General features: G+C 35.9%; 1 protein-coding gene across 4 annotated transcripts; it reads right to left on the bottom strand.

The window, feature by feature from the left end:
• Positions 1 to 2,123: 2,123 nt before the first annotated feature.
• On the bottom strand, positions 2,124 to 7,286 carry LOC125232136 (zinc finger protein 135-like). Of its 4 annotated transcripts, none has more exons than XM_048137762.1 (4): positions 6,597 to 7,272; positions 4,685 to 6,436; positions 3,313 to 3,441; positions 2,124 to 2,464 (listed from the first exon to the last, which is right to left on the bottom strand). In XM_048137762.1, exons 2-4 carry the CDS (start codon positions 6,414 to 6,416, stop codon positions 2,370 to 2,372), a joined length of 1,956 nt encoding a protein of 651 aa, XP_047993719.1. In that variant the 5' UTR covers positions 6,417 to 6,436; positions 6,597 to 7,272; the 3' UTR covers positions 2,124 to 2,369. The 4 variants fall into 4 exon arrangements, with proteins under 4 accessions (XP_047993719.1, XP_047993720.1, XP_047993717.1 ...); XM_048137763.1 differs by having other exon boundaries at positions 6,614 to 7,272; XM_048137760.1 differs by having other exon boundaries at positions 4,685 to 7,280.
• Positions 7,287 to 26,510: the final 19,224 nt, after the last annotated feature.

Raw genomic sequence — 26,510 nt, 5'->3', positions numbered from 1 at the left:
GAAGACGCAGTTTGCACTATTTAAAATAATATGGCCCACTTACAAATCTTAAATATAGAAATAGGTACGTTATAGTTAGACACCATCAGATTTTTAAGATACTACCATCATATTCTCGCTAAATTACTCTAGTTTGCACGCACATATTCGAGTTACAGTTACATTATTAATAACTACACGATAATAGGCCATTCATTCATTTGGTTTTGAGTGTTTGTTTTTCGAGATCGCATTCAGCGTCTACTGATTGCATTTAGAATTTAGACATTTAAATCTTACCAACATTACAAAATAATAAAATTATACATTAGATAAAATAAAAATCAATATTGTATTTAAAATAGTTACCAATAACAAACAATGGCACATTCATTCACACGTCGGAATGAAAATATTAAAACTACAATAAATAGTTAAAATGCAAGACAATCATCTTTGGACTAATCACTTAATTTGTAGTCACATGGCAAGTTATATTAAACTCTGTTGTTATATCCCTGATACTTATATCTTATATAGACCTTATAGTTCGCTACTCAAATTTGCCACTAAAGAAGGACGAATTTTGTCCATCAACCTAGCTCAACCGCGCATAGATATATTGCTCTACAACAATAATATTATAGAACGTGGTGTCAACGGAAACGATAGAGAACGGGTGGTCAACGAACGACTTTTTCTCAGCGACTTTACCCAATCAGCCTGCCTCTGATCGTCCTACTGTCATTTTGTATGTGGAATATAAAAACAAAGTTTTAAATATTAATAAAATCCTTAATTTAGCTAAGTTACTCTATCGTGCAATACAACCATATGAAATTATTATAAATTATATATTAATAAATTAATATATTTATATTTCTAATATCTTCCACTAAGCTTTGGTCTTGTCGCTAGCTAAAATTAGTCTTAAAATAGTTAAAATGAATGCTTATACTAATAGACATTAGTAATAATATGTGATGCATATACGCTCACATCACTCGTTTCGATTTCAATCTATTCATGATTTTCTAAATAATTTTTCTAGTCTATGTGTTATACATAGACTAAATACCATCCTGATCCTGATATTCTGGTACATGTTGTAAATTTATAAGCAGCCAAATGCCTGCTAGCCTCATGCTTTGGAGAACAAAATAATTCCTTAAGTCCTTAATTCTATTTTCGTGACTAATGCAGCATTAGAATCTTTAAAAAACCTCTTAGTTGTATCAGTAAACTTTAAATGCCACCCTTGACCCGGTGTGCTCATTTTCATTGATAACACTTATTAAATAATGTATTACTAGCAAACAGAAAAGTTAAATATTTCGGAAAAAGTACTCTCGTTTAAATGGTAAGATAGGTATATACCTAAAAATATCAATGGCAGTGTTAGTTATAGAACATGTGAAATGTATTATATTATCCTTAGTTATCACTAAGGAAATGTGCAAACTATTGAACTGATACCTGTGCTAATCCTAACCTCCCTAACCTTCTGCTAAACTGGTAGCCTATTTGGCGAATATATTTTTTATTTGTTGCACTTTCTTATCCTTTACTAACTATGGGAGTTATGAGACTTTATTATTATATTGAATATCATAGTATGATTGAATGAAGTTCTTGCTTGCTACTTTTGCTGGTTAGTTTAAAAGATGTACCTAAAACAGTGTAGATATCTGCCTAACGTGCTTGCATAATAATATATCTAATAAAAGACTGACATTTAGACCGAGCTGGAACTTCCCGCGCTTCGTTTCCTATGGAAATCAATGAAATCATAACTGCATCCTGACTAGAGATGGGCCGAATACGGACTTTGCCGAATACGAATATTCGGCCGAACATTCGGTTCAGCTGTTACCGAACCGAACATTCGGCCGAATATTCTTTTAGAATAGGCTTAGAGTTAAAAAAAATTCAATGATTGGTAATGGGTACTAAGGCTCTTAATGTTCCTATAATTTAGTGTATAAGAAAATTTTGGTTTTTGTTTCTTTATTAGCTTAGAGCTACGTTATTTTTACTTTTTTAAATAATTATTGTAGGTACTTATACTTTAACGCATTTTTAACTCCCTTTGGTGGTGAAGAACGCTGAAATAGGATGTCATTATCCGATGAAAAATTAAACAACTTACGCTATTTTTTTTTAATACGAATATTGAAAAACTTGCCGAATATGCCGAATACCGAATATTTACCGAATATTCGGCCCATCTCTAATCCTGACAAAGAAATATTTTTAAAAGTGGCAACGTTTACTTGCATACTCGTATTTGAAAGGGACAATACTACGATGTTGCCAATTTTTAATTTGACTTATAGAAAAGCTCTCTCTAGCTCTCTTACTCTAACCCCACAAGCACCTAATCTAACCTATTATTTATTCGCATCGTCAGTCAGCAACTCCAATATCTCCTCCGTGGTTTTCTTCTGCTTGGCGAAGAGTGCCATCTGCGGCTTAGGCACGGTACCTTGAATGAAAAAAAAAGACATTTATTTACATTCTTCCAAGCAGAATGCACGGTTTTAGAGACATAACTTTCTTAAGCATGGTTCTCGCATTATCTGTGACTAAGCTGATGTCTACACATACCTACTACTAATGGTCTGTTTCTTTACTCCTTTTTTACTGAGGCTTGAATTATAATACTATCACAGAATATATAATAGTACTAGTACAGAAGGCCCACTGCTTTGATGTTCACGACATGCCGCCTTTTTAAATGCCTACAAAATTCTTACAAAGAAACGAGCCGCACGTGCGCGGCGTCGGGCGATAGGGTTGCCTATGGATTAAAACGAATTAATACTCAGATAAAATGTTATACTATTATATTCAAGTCTTGGGTACTTTCTAGGTATATCTATAGTATTTATATATGTTTGTTTAAGTTCCAACATCACAAGCCTTATTGAACCTTTCCGGGGTACTTATTAATAGTAGATCTGTGTAAAAATGTCCTATGGTATTTATTTTATTCATGATATGTATTTAACTAAGCATTATTAGCCATTTCACAAGCGGACATCGCGTAAGAACCTTAAAAAAAACTCGCGACGTAAAGTAACAATAGAACGTGCGAAAGTGCGTTTCGTGAGAACGCGCGCCACCCCTGATTAGGCCGCGAACTCGCGGCCGCAAGCATGTACTTGCAGCGCGGCGATAGAAACGCGGAGTGAGCCGCCCCTGATACTATGTAGTTTTATATAAAAATCAGAAGTTTGAGCATGCTTAAGAGTACTAAGAAAATAGGGACAAGAACGATAAGAACTAAATAATACTGCAAAAGAAATAATATGAAAAAATATTGATCCATACCTTGAAGCAACATGAGTGCATTGATCTTCAGACGCGTATACGGAGGCAGATCCTTGTCTTTGCAGGGCGCTAAGCCCATGGCCTCAATCGAGTCGACCAGAATGTCGTCGATGAGTCGCTTGTTGAAACCTGACCGAAATACAATATTAGAATAGGCTAAACATTCATGTTTTTGTGGGATGCAGCAGAATAGAACCCAATCCCAAATTGCTTATTTTAGAATGTTTTATGTTTGCTTAAAAAATTGACTTAAGTACCTACTCCACCACTTTTGCCGAAGGGGACTAGGCATTTTCAATTAATTTAAATAACAAGCTAAGTACTGATGATTGGAGTTTAGCTCCAAGTACTCAGCCTGGAGTCATAATGCTTTCTTATAACAGTCGTTGTCATATAATTGTTAGTTTAGAGAATTATTTTCATTAAAAAGTGTGTGAAATTGAGCTTTTAATGAAGGCTCGTCACATTATACTAGAAATAATTTAAGAAAAATATATTTACAAAATACAAGGCAATTGGACAAATATGATCAATGTCCTTTAGACGAATGGAACTATTTACTTCTGAACCCATCACCCTTAACCGTAAAGCGAAAAACACCGTTGCCCATCGAGAATAAAGACCAATTTCCCATAACCAACCGTCACCGAATTAAATGGGAAATGATATCACTCACTCACTCAACTCAATTACCCATGTCGCCGTCCGTTGAATCCTGATAAAATGACATTTTATGATTTGCTATCAATTAAAAGAAAAAAAAATACAGATAACAGTAATTTAAAAAAACGCACACGCAAGCCAAAAGATGAAAAAAAGACAATTAACTTTAAAATTTTATGATTTAAAAATAGAACAAGATTGTGAAATACAAAAGGATGAAAAGTTTATTTTTAGAAAAGTTTAGGCGTGGCATTTGAAGGGTTAAATTTTGGTCAATAATGAAAATATAATTTGTCAAGTTATATTTTTACATTTCACAATCTTGTGTTTCTTTGCCGATTGATCGTTGTAGTATTCATTTAACCTTACTGCAACATCCATACCAACGCTAGACATTGAAATTAAATACGTCGAACGTCACAAAAGCGACACACATCTGTATGCAAACTATAATATAGTCAACCTATTGTAAAACGATTACAGGGCTATTTAGGGCAACCGCCTAAATGACAGTGCAATTGTTATTGTCCGTGTTATTGAAGTGGCTCAAATCAATGAAATGTATTTGTAATTTGTATGAACCCGTTGATGTCTAATGCAAGAGATTTTTTTTCAAAATGGATTCCTGTTATTTGCGCACACACAGGAAGCGATGTTCACACTGTAAAAAACTGTGCATTCGAATTTTTTTAAATAATTTTATACGCACCTAGGTCGCTCAGCTTTTCTTTAGACGCGATCATGGTGAAAAGTAGCGCGAGGTGGAATCTAATTTTCGACACCAGCGTGCTGTCTTTGTTTTCCGGTTTTTTAACAGTCTCAACGCCTCCGCATTCTTCTGAATGAGCTTCTAGTAGGGCCTTAAGCTTGAAAAACTTGGTACACTTAGTGCATTTGTAGAATTCAGTTTTACTATGGATGCTGCGCATATGAGCTTTCATATGTGGTAACTGGGAGAATGTTTGCGGGCACATAGCACATTCAAACGGCTTCTCTCCGGTATGCCGTCTTATATGGAGCATTAGAGCATTGGAGTGAGAAAAAGGTTGCTTACAGATCCGGCAAGGATATGGCCTAGCACCAGTATGGGAGCGCTTGTGGACTGTAAGCTGTGTGGACTGAGTGAATTTCTGCCCGCACACATCACATTCATGTGGTCTGTCATTCTCATGCGTTCTCATATGCTCAGTTAGATGCCCTTTCAACAGCTTCTTACAAATGGGACACTGCATCCTCATTCCACCATGGCTGACTCGGATGTGTCTCGCAATGGAGCTGGGTCGTAAGTAGGATTTACCACAATATTGGCAAGAATAATAGTAGTCCTCTACTTTTGCATGTGTTTTTAAATGGTCAGAGTAAAGGGGACGGGAGTCATAGCTCATAGGGCACATTGAGCATTTGTATCGCCCTGGTGACATGTGAAGTTTCTCATGGTCTGCTAAAAGCTCCTTGTCTTTAAAAACTTTCTCACAAAACACACATGTGAATCCTTTTTGTTTCTTGACATGCTCTTTTCTGTGGCGCTTTAATTCATTTAATGAGGCTGATGGCTTTTTACAGATGGTACATTCATATTTCATTTTTAAGAAAAGTTGCGGGTGTCTCCTGCGAATGTGAGCCCTCCTGTTGCCATCTTGCCGGAAATGTCTATTGGGGCACGCCGGGCAAGTGTACGGATTTAAATTGAGATGCAACAACATATGTCTCTGTAGAGAAGATTTCTGGCAGAATTTTTTCTGGCAATGGTCACACTGGTAATATTGCATAGAAAGTGAAACTCCATTGCTGAGTTTCACTGTCTTCATTTGTTCCAGTCTTTCTGCGAGAATAGATTTTTTTCTTTTCGATTTAGTTCTCTTTTCATCATTTTTTTTATTTTGTGGAATAACAGGATTATTGGTATCAATACAAATTTCAACCATATCAACATCTGTGTTTTGATTTTTACTCAAATTATGCTTTTGCTTAGCTAAAATTTTCAGTTCATTTTTGTCATTTATTTGAGCTGCCTCAGTTAAATCTGAGTCAATGTTAATGTCAATAACTTCATCATGATTTTGTGTAGTTTCAATACTTCTCTCAATTTTATGTCTCGTGCCGTCACTTTTATTTTGGTCACTTAACTCATTATCATTGTTGTTATCTCCACTGTTTTTTTTCTTAGTTCTAGGAGCTTGCTTAATGAGAAGTTCACTCATCAAAATGGAATCCATGTACTTAATGTGTTTATTTCTATTTTTGAGTTTCCCGGTTTTGGATATGAGTTTGTCATTTTTAGCATGAGGTTTTCTGACCAATGCTTCCTTTTTCAAATTGTTCTTTTTCAATGCTGCATCATTAAAAATTTCATCTTTAATTAAGTTACCATTTTTAATAAGATATTGTATCCTTTCTTCATGAGATAGGAATTTGAGTTCCTCAACTTCATCGAGTCTCATTGTCTTCTTCGTTCTCTTACCTGTTGATTTATCATCTTTATTCTTTTTGCGTGTAATCTTTGTATTAGCCATGTTGAGCTTAAATTAGTAAGCTTAGTTAGTCCCTGTCCGGAAAGTTAGGTATTATAAGCGACCACCACCTGAGTTATTCGTGAGCGGGGAACGGAGTGCAGTACTTACATGATACCAGTAATCACCTCTTTATCGGGGGCGTGTTCAGATAACTAATTCAAACAAATGAGCCTCACTAATGTGTGAAGGACGCCTTTTGTTTTACAAGAACATCTTCGTTACCTTGTTATGATGACTTATTGTTTAGCACTTCGGCCGCTAAAAGATCGAAAGATCCATAACGCGTACGCTAATTCACACCATTTTTGAACTCTGTTGATATTTACTCACAGAACAACACCATGATAAATGCACATACGTAATTTTTGTGATTATGGTTTTAATTTGTTTTAGTCTGTGCGAGCGGGATGCGTGAAGGAAGATGAGCGAGACGGTCTAATGACGTTTGATTGTCAAGTAAATAAATTGGAGCTGTTACCAGCGACATCTAGTATGGTTTCTACGCAACATCAATTTTTAACCTGAATATTCTGTGAAAACTGCTAATCTGATTAATTCAGAACACATATTATTTTTAAAAGGATAATTATATCCATATTATAAGTATTATTTTCAAGTTTAAACACCACATATAAACGAAACCTCACCGCCATCTATTGTTGTTTTGACAAATCATTGTTGCATTGGAGCAGCAAGTTCACAAAGTGCATAATATACCTATATAGCTATAATTACAGTATACACAGAATATATAGGCCAGCCCAGCTTGCTTGCCCGGGCCCGGGTCTTGAAAAGTCAATACCTACTCGTCAAATAGAGCAATAATTGATTTGAAACGTCCAATCACGCTAGCGATTATTTATAGACTGGAACGGCCGTCGCTTCGTTTAGAAGGCAAATGATGCTCACGAACCTTGACTTCAAATCATTACAATGATTCAACGCATCTGTAGGGCGTAGGCATTATCATATATCGTACTTGAAGATTTATACGTACCAAGGGACTAGGTACGTCATACCTACTTAGGTAGATTAGATGTCTAGGCTGTCTGTCCATAGTCTGTCAGGGGCAAAAGTGTTTTTACGTATTATAACTATAATATAACCAACTATAAATAACTATAAATATTATTATTAAGTTGTTATAATTAGTAATGTAATACCAAAGTAATAGATACATAGTAATTATGTACACCGATATAGATGTTCTTATATTTTTCCATATGAATGTATTGTGAAATAATCAGTTGATAACTAACAACTGGGTCGCCTCGTATTTAGTAACTTTGTCGGTAAATATTGCGTTAAAAAATAATCACGTTCGGAAACAGTAAGCGAACTAAATCAATAATGATAAGAATTACAATTACGTCTATACAGGTTATTTTTCATTGTAGTTAAAATATAATCGATTTATTCAGCTACCACATGCAGTACCTATTTATTCTCAAACATATACTATACCTACACCATATATCTACCAACCTAACTCTTTTCCTTAGATATCATATAGCCATATAGCAGATCCTTTCATTCAGACCAAAACCATTTTAATTATAATTATATTTAAAAAAAAAACTTACGCACTACCAAAGCGTTGATGTCTTTACCAGCACAGCGTGGACGTATAAAAAAGACTTCAACGACTATAATAATACAAAAGTACAAGTTCTTGAACACAGATGTATGTAGCATAGCATATACCTATTTACCTAGGTACTTGTAACGTCTATAGACTATAGATATATCAGTAGTTCTGAACAATTGCGCATGTAATACTTAAGTATGTGGCGACGTCGCGTCGACTTTTCAGTCATACTGGGTATTATTTATTTATTCGTTCAGAACTTTTACTGAAAACGAGTATGTATTAGGTAGATATAATGAGGATATATATATATATATAGTAGTAGTAGTAGTAGGTATACCTACCTGTAGCTATACAATGTTATTGACTAGTAAAATATACAAATATCCCCAATTAAATTGAAAGTAAAATGTTGGACAGACAGACAGAATGAAGAAACAGAAAAGATTTCCAAGTGATTATTAATGAATTTGTGATGTGTAATGAAGGAGGCCTTTGCCGACTGGCAAACAGACTTTCAGGTGATAAGAAAGAGAGATATATTTAGAACACTAAAACTATATTCATCTGAAATGTGCTGAGGAAGAGGCTCATATAATATAATAAATTAATGAATTTAGTGATTACGGAACCTTAACCGGAACAAAACTGTGTTCTGTGATCGTAATAATTTCCTTGATACTATTTAATGTATCAAGTTGTTAAAGATTATGTAGTCCTAATCTTACGATAATGCCAGATTGACCTGATTTAACCCTTTTTGGGGAATATTAGTGGCAAACAAGCATACAACCGTTACAGAGCCCACCCGGAAATCGATTAGCATAGCCTATACAGAGTGTAACAAAAATGGTGGTGATCCGTACGTTTAAGGGCGTACCTACTCAGTATCGTATTCTTATCAGGAAAAAGTAGAAGAAAATTTTTTTTTCGCTAAAAAAATTTTCACTTTTGTATGAGCCGGGCCGCGCGAATCGGTCGAATCTCCATACAAAGATAAAAAATTTTTTTGCGAAAAAATTTTTTCATCCTACTTTTTCCTGATGAGAATACGATACTGAATACGCCCTTAAACGGATCACCACCATTTTTGTTACACCCTGTATGAAACGAATCCAGTCACTTGCATGTTGCCATTAAAAAAAAACTTTTTAGACGATAATAAATTGAATTTAGAAGATACAAAAGTTAGACGCTCTGTTTCTAAGACAAGTCGGTAAATTTCGAGTTCTTTAGATTTTCCACTCGGATATCAGTCAATCAATAGATTGTAGTAGAGATAAAGTAGGTATTTTATAGCCAATAGAGGCTGTAATAACTAGATTGTGATGTTTACATACGCGGATGCGGATTTTTTCCGAATGGACAGTAATATGACAATGGTATGAAATGGAATAATAGTCCGACTATTGTTGTCGGGCCATGAGAACGGCGGTGACACTGACAATAAATATTTAAAATTGACGTGTTGGTTACATTAGACTTACAAACGATAGGTAGGATGTAAGAAGTTAATTTATTATTGGTCGGAGCCTGGGATACCTTTGGCAGTTAAGCCTAAGGCACTTTAGTAGGTATTATACTTAGGCCCACTTTCACCAACCACTTAACTCGGGGTTAGTGGGCTGTCATCTGTCAAATTCCATATAAAATGGTGGGTTAACCCTCCATTTTAGTTGGTGCAAGTGGCCCTTATAAATGCATATGTTCAGTTTCCTCATTCCTTCATAGAATTATGTTTTTGACTTTTCAGAAAACGTTAATATGTATGTAATGATCTACTAGATTGCTTAAACACCACAGAAAATTCTTTCATTGACATTCGGGTGTCGGAGGTGATCTCTTACCTCTGCCGAACGGTCTGCTCGTTTGCCTCATCACATAAAAAAAAATAAGATTTTCATTTCACGGCACCTCGTTGTTATAGGATCAAAACGCTAACGGCGTGGCCACAGCCTTACCCCGCCAGTTCCCTGGCCTACCGCTTTCCCCATTGTTCCCTCATTGTTAAGTTACAATGGCCACGGCTTGCACCACGGTTGCTCAACTTGCAACGACATTTAAGCAACATCTCCCGAATATGAGTGAGGTAACAGATAAACAAATAAACGGTCTGCGGGCCGATTTTTGAGTCTCACGCGTTCGAATTCAGAAAATTGTCACTGAAAATAATAGGCAAGTCACCATTTTCAACCGGTATTTTAGTGACAGTGAGACTCAAAAATCGGCCCCAGGGCCTAAAAGTGACTCTCTCTACCCAGGGGCGTACGTTGTACAGTCAACAACACAGCTGTGAATACAAAGTGCCATAAATATGTATACCTACAGAACTTTATTGCACATTAAGGTGTGTATACATATTTTTGACTCTTTGTCTGTATTCACAGCTGTGTTGTTGACTGTACAGTCAGCATCAAAAGTTCTGTGTGTGTACAGAGTGCGTACTGTACTGTACTGTTTTACTTACGCGAAAACGGTCTTTCTGTAGGAGGTAGGGCATAGCGAATGATATTCCGCTTTGTGTGGTAGGGCACAGCACAGCGGATATCGTCTCGCTCGAATCTAGAGCAGAGCCCAACTGGGGTAGTACCTCCGCCTTACAGAAGACCGCAGCCAAATAGCACTAGACCCTACTCATAGTGTTGTGTTCCTGTCGGTGAGTAAGGCTGCCAGAGCTCAACGAGGGTGTGGTGTGCTGATGACGGGAGGACTTATGGAACTAACTTGTTCCGTTTATTGTCCTTTGAGTCGTCGGCAACCCGAACCCTCCTTGGAACTTGTACACTCCTTTTTGCTGTGTACTTAACACAGCAAAAGGGAATGTAGGTACAAGTTTCTAATGGGGTAGCAACGCGCATGTGACACTGTTTGAGTTGCAGGCGTCCATAGGTTACGCCGTAACCTATGGACGCCTGCAACTCAAACCGTAACCGTTACGGTGACCGCTTTACATCAGGCGGGCTGTATACTTGTTTGCCACCGACGTAGTAGTAAAAAAAAAAAAACATTAAAGTTATTTGATAATTTTAACCCCCGACCCGACGCAAAAACGACGGGGTGTTATAAGTTTGACGTGTCTAAGTCTGTCTGTCGTTTGTTTGTGTGTGTGTCTGTCTGTGGCATCGTAGCTCCAGAACGGATGAACCGATTTAGAACCAAAAATACTGTCGTAAACTGGCTTGAGCGTAATAACCTAAAGACAAATCTAGATAAAACTAATTTCATTAATTTTAATAATATTAATCAGCATTTAGATATAGTTTATAATGGTCATAAATTAAAAGAAAATGACATAACAAAATTTTTGGCATATTTGTTGACAGTGATTTAAATTGGAATAACCATATAAATGATGTGTGTAATAAGATAAATAGATTTGTGTATGTCCTTCATAGACTAAGAAAAACATCAGACCATAACACTGTTTTGGCTGCCTACTATGGATATGTAGAATCTGTATTAAGATATGGCTTGATTATTTTGGGAAATGGTGGTGACATTCAGAGAGCGTTTGTTGCTCAAAAAAGATGTGTTCGTGCTATATGTGGAGTTAAACCCTTAGATTCCTGTAAACCCTTATTTTCTAAACTGGGTATACTACCTCTCACATGTTTATATATTGAAGAAGTCTCTAAATTTGTGAGAAAGCACAGTTCACTCTTTAAAACTGCTAGAGATTTATACCCACGGAATACAAGAAATTCCGACCGACTTGTGGTGGAAAAACAACAAAAAACAAGCAGATTTAAGAAGAATTGTACGGTAATGTGTGTAAATATATACAATAACTTACCACAATATGTGAAAGAAGTGCCCGACTGTCAGTTTAACAGAACGTTGCGTCAGTGGCTTAGAGAGTGCTCATTTTATAAATTAAGTGATTTTTTGATTAATTAACCTATAATCAATTTAATGCAACGTATCTTCGACTTGAATTAATTGTATTTAATGTAATGTAATTTTGACTTTTTTTAATTTTTATTTAATGTAATGTATTATTTATTTTTTAACTAATTAATGTAAAATCATTTAATATTAATGTAATGATTGTTGGTAGTAGGTATGTTTCATTTAGAAAGGTAGAAATATCATGGTTTAGTTAAGATTTGTACATATGTAAATAGTTGTGAATATTTTGCATGCTATGAAGAATGGCTAATTAAGGAGTACCTTCACTTTGAATAATATCTGTAATCAAACCCTTATTATTGCAAAATAAATTGATTGATTGATTGATTGAACCACCAACCGCCTGTACAGGCCTGTTGGATGCACTTAAGAGGCTACAGAAGCGGAAATGCTAAAATGGAAATGCTAAAATTTATTAACTAGATTTATCGAAAAAAAATTAGACGAACAAACTCAGTTAAAAGATATTGCGAAAAACTCCTTAAAATCGAGGTTCCGCTCTCGACTGTTTCCTCCTTCAAAACTTAATCAATCGTAACGAAATTTGAGAATCTGAATAACAATGAAATAATCTGTGTCGGACCGTTTAGTTTTTTTGGCTAACTGTTACTAATTTTGAATACCTTTTTTTGTGCCATAATCAATAAAAATAAGAATATCAAAAAAATCAAAACGGTCCGACACAGATAAAAATTATAATAATCTGTGTTGAAAAAATCATTGCTCTATCGTCAAAAACCAGGGAGGAAATAGTCGAGAGCGTTTGTATGGAGAATTGCCCCCTCCCGTATCATCTTAAGTAGGTCTAGGTGTAGTGTATACGATACGATACGAATAAAACTTTACTCAATTAGGTCTAAGGAAAACATCTCGCTTGAATAGGTAATACAATAAATTGTAATGACCACCACAATTAAAGATTTGCGTTAGATAAAATTAACGATATTAAAGGTACCTAATTGTCATATTATTGTCAGCACTCAATCGCAGAGCGAGATATAATTTTGGTGAACGTTTCCAACTGTGCGTCGAAAACGTTCTAATAGATAAATATAGAAAATAGACATAAATACTTACTTAGTAAGGGCATGCTATAGGTACGATACGAGATACGAGCCTATGAATTTGAGGCTGTCCATTGCCATTCAACGCGGTAAAACGCGGCGAGTGTAATGGGCACCTTTGCACCAGGGGTTGCGCGGGGAGGCCTCTCCCAGTAGGTTTTTTTTTTGTTTTATACTCGATCGATGTACGTTTTTTAGTTTTAGAGTTATTTAAGTTAAAGTAAGCTAATTTGTACCCATTTTATAATTTAAATTGAATAAAAATTCCTATTATTTGAATAGTATGAATAGTGTCGAAATCCCATCATAGGCATGTAATATTATGTGCGAATCTGCGAATAAACAATTTCATAAGATCATTTATTTGCAATATTTTTGACAATCCAATTTCATACACAGTGGATACCTACAATTTTGTAAGACCGCGGGATCGTCAATTGTTTTCAATTTCTACATACATTGCGTTATTAAATTAACGGACAACGTACTCGCGTCCGCTTCAAAAGATAATATTTATATAAACAATGGCACGGATGCAATTATACGAAATGATTTAGTACAAATTACTTGCACGACAATAGGCGGAACGGAGTTGAACAACTTGGACGTATTCTGACTATTTCTGACTAAAACAACATCACTATTTTAACATGTTTTGTTGTACTTCTAATTACAGCTCCACTGCACCATAGCTGAAACCCCAATTAAGTTTGTGTGTATGTATGTATGTAATGTAAACACTTCATTGTACATAAGACAAGTTAGGACATAGAAATACAGTATAGTTATGGTGTATAAAGGCGAACTTATCCCTGTAAGGGATCTCTTCCAGTCAACCTTTGAGCGAATTGGGAGGGAAAACTACTTAAAACATTTGATAAGCAGAAACGTCTGCTATCGATGACCACTAGGCTTAGAATACATTTTAAAAGCGGAAAATGTCTGCCTTGGGTGAGACTTGAACTTACGGCCTGTGGGTCGATACTCCAGCGCTCTGCCGACTGAGCCACCACGACTTCAACTTCAAATTTTCAAATCGTCAATGGGACTCGTAGCGACATCTCTTGTACGACGAACAACTTTACAAACGGCAACGGGGGGTTTATTCTAAACCCCCAATTAATTCGTATACGTTTCAAATTTTTCGTCAGAAGAGTTATAAGTAACTTTTTCAACGCCGCTTTCTAAGACGATAAAAAGTGTGGTACAATAAAATGTCGTCTATCTTCATATTCTTTAATACATAATCGTAGGCTAATCTTAATTATGGCGCTGAAGTAGGAACATAAACCCATTTACTCCTGATGCTAGACCGAGACGAGAGGTCAGTGCCCCCGGTTATGACTGTTATCTCAAAAATTATGGCACCTAGTCTGATAAGGAACTCCTTCATTTGTTTTTTTTATTAGGCACTCGCTGGGTCTGTCCCCCGTCCCCGCCACAGATGTCATATATACCATAGATCAAGCAAACGTATCTACTTAGCGTGTCAAATAAACTCAGTGAAATCCACTGAGTTGTCCGTCTTTACTCGCAGCTTGCAGCTTTCGGGCGTCAATTTTTGTAAGTTGAAGTCAACCAAAACATAAAAAATGCCTCGTTACGTGATATTCAATTGCAACAACACAAAAATTATGAACAATCAAGAGCCTGAGACATATTTAAAATTACAGGCAAGAATCAACTTCAGTACAAAATTTGACACGCTCGGCCCCTATACAAATATATGAATTTGTTTCTTCTATCTAAATTAAGTTCTGTGGTCCCCGCGCTCGAGTGATAACCGGTTAAATGGTAAAATCAGCGCTTCGGCATCCCGTGGCACTGGCAATATGCTGAGTGGACTCCCAATTTAACATCTAGATGTGTTGTATTTATCTTTGTTATATTATATTTGTCCAAACTGATGTTAAATAAAAACATTCTATTCTATTCTAAACCATGGGTAATGGACGCCTAATGCATTTCTGGCTGTATTGTTCAGGTTTGGACGTTAGTTTAATTAGTTTCTCGTGTGTCTAAATATTATAGTTTATGACGAAAGAAGACCATCGCTGAAACCGTTTTTTAGGGTTCCTCCTACACGTAAAGTGAGGAGTGATTTTTTTTTCATTTCAACCCTAACATGTGATTATCTGATTATTGTTGGATAGGTATTTAAAAATTGATGGGGGTTTACTAAAACCATTCTTTGATCAGGCTCATATTTTCGGAAATAATCGCTCCTAAAGTAAAAAAAATGTGCCCCCTCCCCCCTCTAACTTTTGAACCATAAGTTTAAAAAATATGGAAAAAATCACAATAGTAGATCTTTATAAAAACTTTCTAGGAAAATTATTTTGAACTTGATAGGTTGAACAATTTTTGGAAAAATACGGGAAGTTACGGAACCCTACACTGAGTGTGGCCTGACACGCTGTTGGCCGGTTTTTTTTTTATCAAGAAATAGCATATAATTTAAATGAAAGTGATACCTCGACTTATTTAGCCATTAAATTAGTCCCCGAGGTCGCTGACCCCCGATTTCAAGCCCCAACCCAGTTTCTTTTCCTAATGGCGTCGCAGTCTACTTGCCAGAGATGTCGCAGATAAAGCGCACACGATTGTCTTTGTTATTATGGAATGATAAAATAAATGAGTTTTTCACCACACTGACTGGTGAGGCTCATAAGTACTTCAATAACGGAGAAAGTTGCATTTTAACTTCATACGTATACATTCATTCTTCATTTGTATTGTATTGTATTGTATACATGTGCAAAGTAGTCAAGATTTCAAGAAGGATCATCATCCTCCTTGCGTTATCCCGGCATTTGCCACGGCTCATGGGAGCCTGGGTTCCGCTTGCTCGTTTTTCAATTCCACACTCGGCGTTAAAATACAACTTTGCCCCCTTGTATAACAAATAACTATTTCCCCTCACTAGCTCGGAAACACGTGTTTTGTCCTTTAATACCAGCGGGTAAAAACGCATTTTATCCACTAGTGGGTAAAGTAATTTGACCTTGAATAAAGTCAAATTAACTGCTTTAAAATTGATAAACGTAGGGGAATCTAGTAATAAAGATGATTTACCACCTGTGGAACTACTGGAAGCAGCAGTGATAAACGCATTTTTTGCGTTGTAGACGTTGTAGTTTCCTCGCTATAGTGAGGGGAAAAGTTTTGTGTTACACTCGGGTGCAAATGTATTTTACTTCTCGTGTGCTAAAAAAACTCGCAAGTTCAAGATTCTATTCTCGAACCACTCGCTTCGCTCGTGGTTCAATTGTTCACTTGCTCGTTTTTCAATTCCACACTAGGCGTTAAAATACAACTTTGCCCCCTTGTATAACAAATAACTATTTTTGCTATTGGAAAACAGATAGCAAAATTGCATTTTATCCACAAGGGGGCAAAGTAATTTCATACAAATTTCAACTCGGTGTCTTAATCTGGCTGCTAGATTTTACCTATAAATGATGATTTTGAATCATAAATATTGATTTTCATTTATTTTGATGTTTTATAGTCAGTATTTTGTTCGTGTTGGTGTGGTGAAAAATTTAGTGTTTCACTCGGTGGCAAAGTTTGTTTAACCTTCGTGCCTTAACACCCTCGCAACGCTCAAGATTCCACTTTTTGAACCATTTGCTACGCACGCGGTTCAATATTGGAATCTTTCGCTTGCTCGGGTATCAATATTAGGACGACGTGCGGTTAAACAACTACTTTGCCCCCTTGTAAAACAAATAACTATTTCCATCTTTAGTGTGCTTCCATTGAAATCCTTCCGACATCCGGTATCGGATCGGATAATGTGAAAACGGACTTAGTTGGCTCCGGCTGGTATAGTGATGTGGGCGATGGGTCAACAACAACCTGGGGGGTTACCATGACGTACTAAAGACGTTCAGTTTAGGTTGAGAGAAAGGGACACAGCTATAGCAGTTACATAGCTCCGTCCCTCTCTCTCAACCTAAACTGAACGGCTTTAGCACGTCATGGTAACCCCCCTGGTAATTGTTAATAGTGGTACTGACACTGAATCAGTTTCATAATGCTCTGCTTTGGCAGTACATGCCGGTGTGAGTTTTTTTTTTATCTGCAACAGGCAGGCAGGGCTACCTGGCCTACCTAGGCTGCCTGGACTCAGAGGCGGGCACTGGGCAAGCACGGTCGCATGAAGCTTATCACGTCAGGTCGTCCTTTTTGCATTAGGTGTTTGTAATTTAATAGGGATGCATGATGCATGGACGCGATAAGGTTTATCGCACTAGTGCTACGCCGCCGCCGTTCTCGCGGCTGAATTAAATTAATTGACTACGTGAGTATGTAGACCGGTAGGTAGTTCTACAAATATCGTGACCTCATGAGAACTAGAGAATGATATATGCCAGTGTCATGCACTGTTAGGTAATTGTCGAATATTAAGCCGCAAGTTCACATGATATTATGCTCTATTATAATTTTCTTTTCTGTCGCACGAAAAGATAATTGCAACAGCGTGAATAATTGAATCCATTGCCTACTTTAAAATGCCAAGCTTAAAGCGGTTTTTTAAGGAAATGTACATTACTATACAATTGCGGAAAAGAGGAAATTCGAAACGAGTGGCGATCCGAAGGGAGTGTTTTAAATCGACACAAATTCAAAACGGATGTTCTATATTATGCTTTAAACCAGTCGCATCATTGACTGTCCTCGAAAGATTTGCGCTTCAAATATTTAGTTTTACATTTACTTTAAAATACATGAATATCTAAATTAAAACTTTCTATACGTTTAAATTTACTGCAACCGTGAATACTGCGATCTCACACTTAGTCGGGTAGCGATAACTTTTGAGGTTTCGATAATATTCATGTTGCTTACTTTTTGCATATGGTTTTCAGACTATTGATCAAATATAAAAATAATATTTTGGGTCGTCCTAGGTACTTGCTTAGCTCGAAATTTAGGTATTTCTATTTTTAAGCAGTGTTCAGTCAAAAAAATATTCGAGAAGAAATTATTTGTATCTATGTAAAAACAACGTGGTTGCCGATGTACATATGCATTTTGGGTCATTTTCATAGATGGGTTTAATTATATTTTAAAAATGTCTAATATTGGCCCTTAAACACCTAATAAAATATTAGAGTTGGTAAGTGAAGTCTTATACTATTCAGGACATTGTTATATATATATATATATTAAAAGTGTGTCACATTCATCCAATGCTTAGGTTAAAAAAAATTTTTTTTTAATAAAAACCCTGTCAAAGCCTCAAAAAAATTTTCATGTTAAAAAGTTGACGTCTACATAATTATAATATGATATCAAGTCATCATTTTTAATTTGGGTCACTTTCATCCATGGGTTTTCAATATTTGGCAGAATAAAACGCAACGAAATAGTATTTTAAATCTTCGCGCTGTGTGGCGCGCAACCGATAGCCAATCAGGTTGGCGCATGCCGCTGGTGCGACGCCGCGCTGTGACACGAGGCGTAGGTACCTACTTCTCGTGCGCAGTCATACATAATTTAAGATTGCCAGAACTGCCAGAAGTTCGGGCTTTGGCGGGATTCTCCTGATTTTTTTTTTGCATGTCTTCCCAATTAAAACTTATACATTAGTATAAGAGTTTTGAATGATTCACGGTTATTTTCATTAGACTTATATTTACCGGGATATAGACCGTGATTACCTTTTTGATTTTTGTCGAGCTCCCGATATTTCGACGCAGTTGCATGCATCATGATCACGGAAAACTGACGAAGGCGGGTGGATGTTAAAGTTGTATAGACAGCGCGCGATCTACCCTCCTTCGCGCGCGTCGGCTGCGTTCACTTTCAGCGTTACCACTGGTCTTTATACATTACTAACCTTAAGAACTGTATTACATTAGTAATGAAAACAGACCAATTATAAATCTCGAAAACACGTAAAGGTATCTAAAATAAACGAATTAAACTAGCTAAACTATAGTTAAGTTTTATTGTGGTGCATTAGGGTAATACCGAATGACAAAAATGCTGTGGTAATTCCGAAAAGGGAATCTTGATATGATGGAAATAATGGTGATTTTTATGTGACTTTCGTAATTAGACGACTTTCGGAATTACCCTAATGCACTATTATTTTATTTTACATTTCCCTCGAATTTCCGGAACCCTTTGTTCCGATATTGAAGTGCCTAATTCGATCCGGCACTCCTATTCATATACCGTGATTAATATTATTGTAACTATTGATTTCAGTTTTTAGTTACACAATACAGGGTGTAATTTTTATGACGGTAAATATTTATGGATGCAAATAAATACAAAACCCAAAAACAGTAAAATAAATTGTAACTTGAATATTATTTCCCATATTTTCCTTAATTTTCATTTATAATGGACACGAAGCGCACGGCGGTATAATATATCTCTACACCTTATAAAACAAAAGTCGCGTGTGTGCAAACACGGGTGGTGAGACTGCGGTAGCCATTATTGTTATTATTCTCATTATATGGCATAAGAATCCTTTTCACAGACTTTCGACATTATCCCAATTGGTTAAGAATTTACCCACCTTTGACCTTAAAAAAAAATGGTAATCAAAATAGGTATGTAATTTTTTTACTCATATTTATCTATCCATACTAATATTATAAATGTGAAAGTATTTCTGTTTGTTTGTCCGTCTTTCACGGCAAAACGGAGCGACGAATTGACGTGATTTTTTAAAGTGGAGATAGTTGAAGGAATGGAGAGTGACATAGGCTACTTTTTGTCTCTTTTTAACGCGAGCGAAGCCGCGTGCAAAAGCTATTATAATATAAAGCTGCAACACGACTGACATTTTTCCAAAAATAGCCAGAAGGAGGTTCCGCCGGTGGCAGTGTTTAGTGTGGCCGTATAGAGGTTTGTCCTGCGACCCTATAGAAATCCGACCGTCGGTCTACCTATTCCGGGTAAAAAAATATTGGACGGCCTGGCCAAACGGCGGGAGATAGCCGGGGGGTGTTCGACCAAATGTCATAGAGGAGCTTGGGCTGTTTTTGACGCCGCCATTTTTTTTCTAAGTGGCCGACTATTTTTGACGATTTTTCAAGTTTGTCGTAGAGCACTCAAATTTTGGTCGTAGAATCTCCAAGCAGCCTTGATTGGAATGAAATATTTTTTTTTTTGGAAAAACCGGCCAAGAGCGTGTCGGGCCACGCTCAGTGTAGAGTTCCGTAGTTTTCCGTATTTTTCTCAAAAACTACTGAACCTATCAAATTCAAAATAATTTTCATAGAAAGTCTTTATACAGTTCTACTTTTGTGATTTTTTAAATATTTTTTAAACATATTATGATTCATAAGTTAGAGGGGGGGGGGCACACTTTTTTTTCCTTTAGGATCGATTATTTCCGAAAATATTAATATTTCCAAAAAACGATTTTATTAAACCGTTATTCAAATACCTATCCAACAATATATCACACGTTGGGGTTGGAATAAAAAGAAAACCAGTCCCCGCTTTACGTTTTATTTTACCACTTTGTCGGCGTGATTGATATACATATGGTTTGTCTATAAATGCCCTAAACTTTATGTCTTCTTACCTTAGCAATAGAACACAAACAGTAGTTGTTAACAAAACTCGCTCTAGCGGGACTGTAGTCCAATTAGGAGTGCCACAAGGCTCAATTTTAGGTCCATTCCTGTTTTTGGTTTATATAAATGATTTGCCATATATAGTAAAAAACTTTTGTGAAATAGTACTTTTTGCTGATGATACATCACTGCTTTTTAATGTTGACCGAAAATCTACGGATTACAATGTAATTAATAGCACGTTAGCTGATGTACTGCAGTGGTTTACTGTCAACAATTTACTTCTTAATTCTAAGAAAACCAAATGTATTCGATTTTCTCTGCCGAATGTTAAACCAATCGATACAAAAATACTTTTGAATGATGAATGCTTAGAGATGGTAGATACAACACTGTTCCTTGGTTTAACATTGGACAAAAATATACAATGGAGTCCTCATATAAAGAAACTAGCAAGCAAATTAAGAAGGAGAGAAGATTTTGAAGGAGAGGGCGCTAGTAAGCTCACGTTAACATCAGCTGATCTATATTAACGAATTTAAAAATAGTTACTTAACAATAAAGTGCTAAACAACGTCTAAAATCGATTGAGTACTATTAGTGCCAGATGTGACATTATTTGTGATCCGTTGCTATCAAGTAAATAGTGAAAAAATGTAAATATTATGTGGAAAGAAACCGTTACTTAAGTGTTCGACATCTCAGTTGAAAAGTGCCAAAAGGACAAATATAGTAAAAGTGTGTGTCATGAAAAGGTCAAGAACAATACCGAACTCCGTTTAAATTAAATTAAAAGACCTTTTATTTAATATAAATTACCAAAGTTTGCAAGAAATAAACCCACAAATAACAACGCCATCTAGCGATCGCACGCCGCGCTATTTAACACGCACCAGATCTTCGCATGAGATAGACGATTGCATTTTCAAGTTAACAGTGCAAGGAGCAAGTGAGACAGCTGTCGTTCTGTGAACTTCGAAATATTCTACGCAAATCAGAAACGAACATTCCCTCCGGCACCTAACTTGCCGTCGGCAAATGTAAAACAAAAGAAAATAGGCCTACTCTATAAACAAATGCTTGTTTGCGGACTTAGCTTGTTTTAAAGTTTACTTTTATTATAACACATATATTTTTGCGAGCAAATAAAATGAATTGCCAAGCATGCCCATCCCAAATAACCAGCGCCTTGGACCTACTACGGTGTGTTGCATGTAGCGATACCTATCACTTTAAGTGCTTATGCATGACTTCAGCCTATGTAAGGGAAAACGATCATAAATTAAAACTCTCATGGCTTTGCCCCCGTTGTACAAATGTTACCTCTCGACGTAAAGATGACGAAACCCCTATCCGTAAGAGACACGAACAAAGATTAATTAATGATCCAGATATGTCAGTCGACGACCAGTTCCAAGAAGATAGAAGTTTAATAGGTGACACTAACTACTCCCTAAACCTAGACTCTACCCATAAACAAACGCCACAAGTACAACAGAAAATTGAAATTGGCCTTGAACAATTTAGCAAACTTCTCAGCCAAAAATTACAGGAAAATAACGCAATAATTATGAAAACTATGAAACAAATGATATTATCAGAAATGAGTACAACTATAAAAGAGCTGAAGGACGATTTTCTGCAGCAAAATAATGTAATCACATCTCAGCAGGCCGTCCTGAAAAATGATATAACTAGTATAACAAACAAGATTGAGAAACTAGAACAAGAACACTACAAACTAACCTGCGAACTCATTGAAATAAAAAATCTCGCACAAAATACAAAAACAACCGACCAAAATAATCAGAAAAAAATAGTATTATACGGCCTCCACGAGTACAACGTCCCCGAGAGTGAGTCAGAATTGGTAAACCGTATATCGAATATGTTCTATGATTTTCTAAACATTGATATCACAAATTATGTTGATTCGGTTATCCGCTTAGGAAAAAAAGGAACACGAAGGCGGCCGATCCTTATAGAACTAACAAACAAAAGGCTAACTAAGCACATACTAGAGCATAGTTACTGTTTTCATAAAAGCGGATATGCAATTTCAGAAGTACTAGAACGCGAAGCTTTACAAGAAAGACGCCAGCAAAGAGAATTGTTATTACAGGCGCGACGAAATGGGAAACACGCAGTTATACGTAACAACATATTATATATGAACGGACAAGAGTTTATACCACCATCTACATCAAACCGCCAGCCGTTAGTCTCAGACACTAGTGGCGAAAGCAACGACTCCTCATCCAGACATCAACAAAATCGATCCTCCATTCAAAGCGAATTGGAGTCGCATACGTCTCACAAAGACCACTCTTACAATCGAGAGGAACATAACAATTCCTTTCGTGACTACACCCATACAGAATAATGTGAGTATACTTGTGCAAAACATTCGAAGTATAAAAAATAAAACGGAACTGCTTGAATGCTTGCTGCATGAATATAAGTATCCGATTGTATGCCTAACGGAAACCTGGATAGCTGCACACCAGAAAGACATAATACAAATTCAGGGCTACGTCTTCGGAGCCGCCAGCTACAGGACCGGGAGAAGAGGAGGCGGCACGGCGATCCTCATCAAACAAGGAACTTCATACAACGAGAGAAAAGATATATCTGAACTGTCTGTAGATAACATTATGGAATGTTGTGCGATAGAATTGTCCCCTAATATTTTGCTAATAACAGTATACAGAGTAAATAACAACATACATATATTTTTTGACGCTCTAAACCAACTATTGTGTAAAATTAAATCAAATAAAAACAAAAATGTCATTGTTGTCGGAGATTTTAATCTAGATGTTTTTCAAAATTCAAATGATTACCGTAAGCTGTTAAACATAATGTTAGAATATAACCTACATCAAAAAGTTACAGAACCAACTAGGGTCACTAGTACAAGCTCAACATGTATCGATTTAGTTTTTACGAATAACAAACAAAGTACCACTTTTGTGAAAGATCTAGGCATATCGGACCATATGGCTGTGATTCATGAATTCCTAGCGGGTAAAACTCCTGAAAGTTCTAACATGTATATAAAAAGAAGGTTGTTTACTCCTCAAAATATGGAACTTTTTAGGGACGCATTAAAAAAACTGGATTGGAATAATATCGTCAAAGACTGTTGTAAAGTAAATGAAAACTATAATCGTTTTGATAGTAAAATGCAGGAACTATTAAATAAGTACATACCTTTAAAAAAATCCAAATCAAACGCCATAGCAGGAAAACTTGGATCACAACTGGTCTCCAGCGTTCATGTAGGCACAAAAGACTGCTACAGATGTTAGTAAATCAGTCTAACGACCAAACACTAAAAAAACACTATCGCACATATAAAACTATATTAAAAAAAACCATAAAAACATCTAAAAAACTAAACTATGCCCGTGAAATTCTTGGTTCAAGTAATAAAACTAAAAGTATGTGGAGCATCGTAAACAACATAATCGGGTCAAAAACAACAAATCATTCTAATATAATATTAAAACACCACAATTCCACTACCGAATGCCCTCGATCAGTCTCAAATCTATTTAATCATTACTTTTCGACAGTGGGCGCATCATCTTCCACGGAAGGCGACCCATTAACTGGCCGACCGGTTATGCAACCTGCAATAAACTCGATGTTCCTGAGCCCCGTAACTGATAACGAAGTACTCTCAATAATAAGGAAACTACCAAACAAATACAGTGCCGGCATAGACGAAATACCCACCGCCTTGATAAAAAACTGTAGTACTGAACTGACACCTATAATTACCAAATTAATTAACCAATCCTATACGCAATCAACTTTCCCAGATAAATTAAAATTTGCAATAATAAAGCCAATTCTAAAAAATAAAGGCGATCCACAAATTTCAAGCCAATATCGCCCCATAGCCCTACTACCTGTTATATCAAAACTTTTCGAAAAAACAATGGCAAATCGCATTTACAAGTTTTTAGAGAAATTTGAATTATTGGATGTAAATCAAAATGGTTTTCGAAAAAAACACTGCACCACGCTCGCAGTATACAAATACGTAAATGAAATCCTAAATCACCTCAGAGACAAACATCACGCTATTGGTTTAATGTTGGATATGACGAAAGCATACGACAAAATTTCACATACTATCTTACTAAATAAACTGTATGGAATAGGCATTCGCGGCGATGCACATAAATGGTTAAAATCATATTTAAAAGACAGGGCGCAATGCGTACAGATCCAACATCATAACAAAAACACAGGTGAAGTCTCAAACGTCCAATCAGACACCCTAACAATAAATTGTTCGATACCTCAGGGGTCAGTTTTGGGATGTATCCTATTTTTAGTGTATATTAACGATTTGCCCAAAATAACATCACACACTTGCATAATGTTCGCGGATGACGTGTCCCTCTTGTTCAAAAGTCCGAAAAATCATAATTTCCATAGCGATATCAAGAAAACTTTAACAGACATTTCGAATTGGTTAAATGAACACAGTTTGGAGCTAAATATGAAAAAAACAAAATTAATACAGTTTCATCCATATCAAAAAGATCCCTTAGACTTGTCGGAAATGATAAACGAACTTGGCATCGAAGAGGTCAACTCCTTTAAACTATTAGGATTAAATATAGACACAAATTTAAATTGGAAAACGCACATTGAAGAAGTTAGAAATAAATTATCACGTTTTATATTTGCATTGAGTGTATTGAAAAGAAACACAAACGTAGAATGTGCACTTTCGGCATATTATGCTTATGCTTATGCATGGTTACGGTACGGAGTAATCTTATGGGGGAATAGCACAGACGCCGAAGACCTATTTATAGCTCAAAAAAAATGCGTTCGCGTGATAGCTAACACCCGTCAACCAGAAAGCTGTCGACCACTTTTTGTAGACCTCAAGCTTCTTACCTTACCGTGTATATACATATTGGAGGTCGGACTATTTGTGAGAAAACACATAACTGACTTTCAGTTTGTTAAAAGCGCGCGTAGAAATAATCTTCTAGTTCTTCCAGAACCTAAATTAGCTTTATATAAAAACGGACCTTATTACCAATCAATAAAAATATATAATAATATCCCCGAATCTATCAAACAAGCCCAAACATTCAATATATTTAGAAATCAACTTAAATCGTGGTTAATTAGTAAAACATTTTATTCTTACCAGGAATTTATGACACATGAAACTTAATTGATGAACATACAATATTTTATTTATAGGTACCTTTTATGACATCTTTCAATTCTTATCTTGTAATGTAATGTAATTTAATGATAATAAATAATAATAATAATGTAATTTGATGATAATTTGATTTCTATGTAATGTAATGTATTTTTTTGTTTTTATTTAAGTTAGTGTATATATATAATTATGTTGCTATGCCCTCTCAGGGTTCATGTTGAGACTATATTATACTTAGCCTAAGATCATTATGTGTACACATGAATTGCAATAAAGCATTGAAATTGAAATTGAAATTGAAATTGAAATTAAGTTCAGCCGCATACGCCGTTAGGAGAATCAGGCAACTGACTAATGTTGAGACAGCTCGCCTAGTGTATCATAGTTATTTTCACAGTGTAATGTCATACGGTATTCTGGTTTGGGGCAAAGCAGCTGACATACAGACTATCTTTGTATTACAAAAGAGAGCCATTCGCTCTATTTACAACTTAGGAACACGTGAATCAGTAAGAGAACTCTTCAAAGAAATTAATATCTTAACTGTAGCTTCCCAATACATTTATGATAGTATAATTTATGTTGTTAAGAATTTAGACTGTTTCACTAAGAATTCTGATATCCATAATTATAACACTAGAAACAAAAATAAGCTTGCCATAAAGAAGTTTCGTGTCCGTAAAGTACAGAAGTCATTTGTTGGGCAAT

This window comes from Leguminivora glycinivorella, chromosome 12 (assembly GCF_023078275.1).
Source record: "Leguminivora glycinivorella isolate SPB_JAAS2020 chromosome 12, LegGlyc_1.1, whole genome shotgun sequence".
Lineage (NCBI taxonomy): Eukaryota > Metazoa > Arthropoda > Insecta > Lepidoptera > Tortricidae > Leguminivora > Leguminivora glycinivorella.
Note: the sequence above shows the minus strand (reverse complement) of the source record. Positions and strands in the feature narration are given on the sequence as shown.

Excerpts from the sequence above, each read along its gene's own strand:
- LOC125232136 (XM_048137760.1), bottom strand. The coding sequence starts at position 6,488 with ATGGCTAATACAAAGATTACACGCAAAAAGAATAAAGATGATAAATCA. Across the intron at positions 3,442-4,684 it reads AGAAAAGCTGAGCGACCTAG|GTTTCAACAAGCGACTCATC; the intron begins GTGCGTATAAAA and ends TATTTCGGTCAG. Across the intron at positions 2,465-3,312 it reads TGCACTCATGTTGCTTCAAG|GTACCGTGCCTAAGCCGCAG; the intron begins GTATGGATCAAT and ends TTTTCATTCAAG.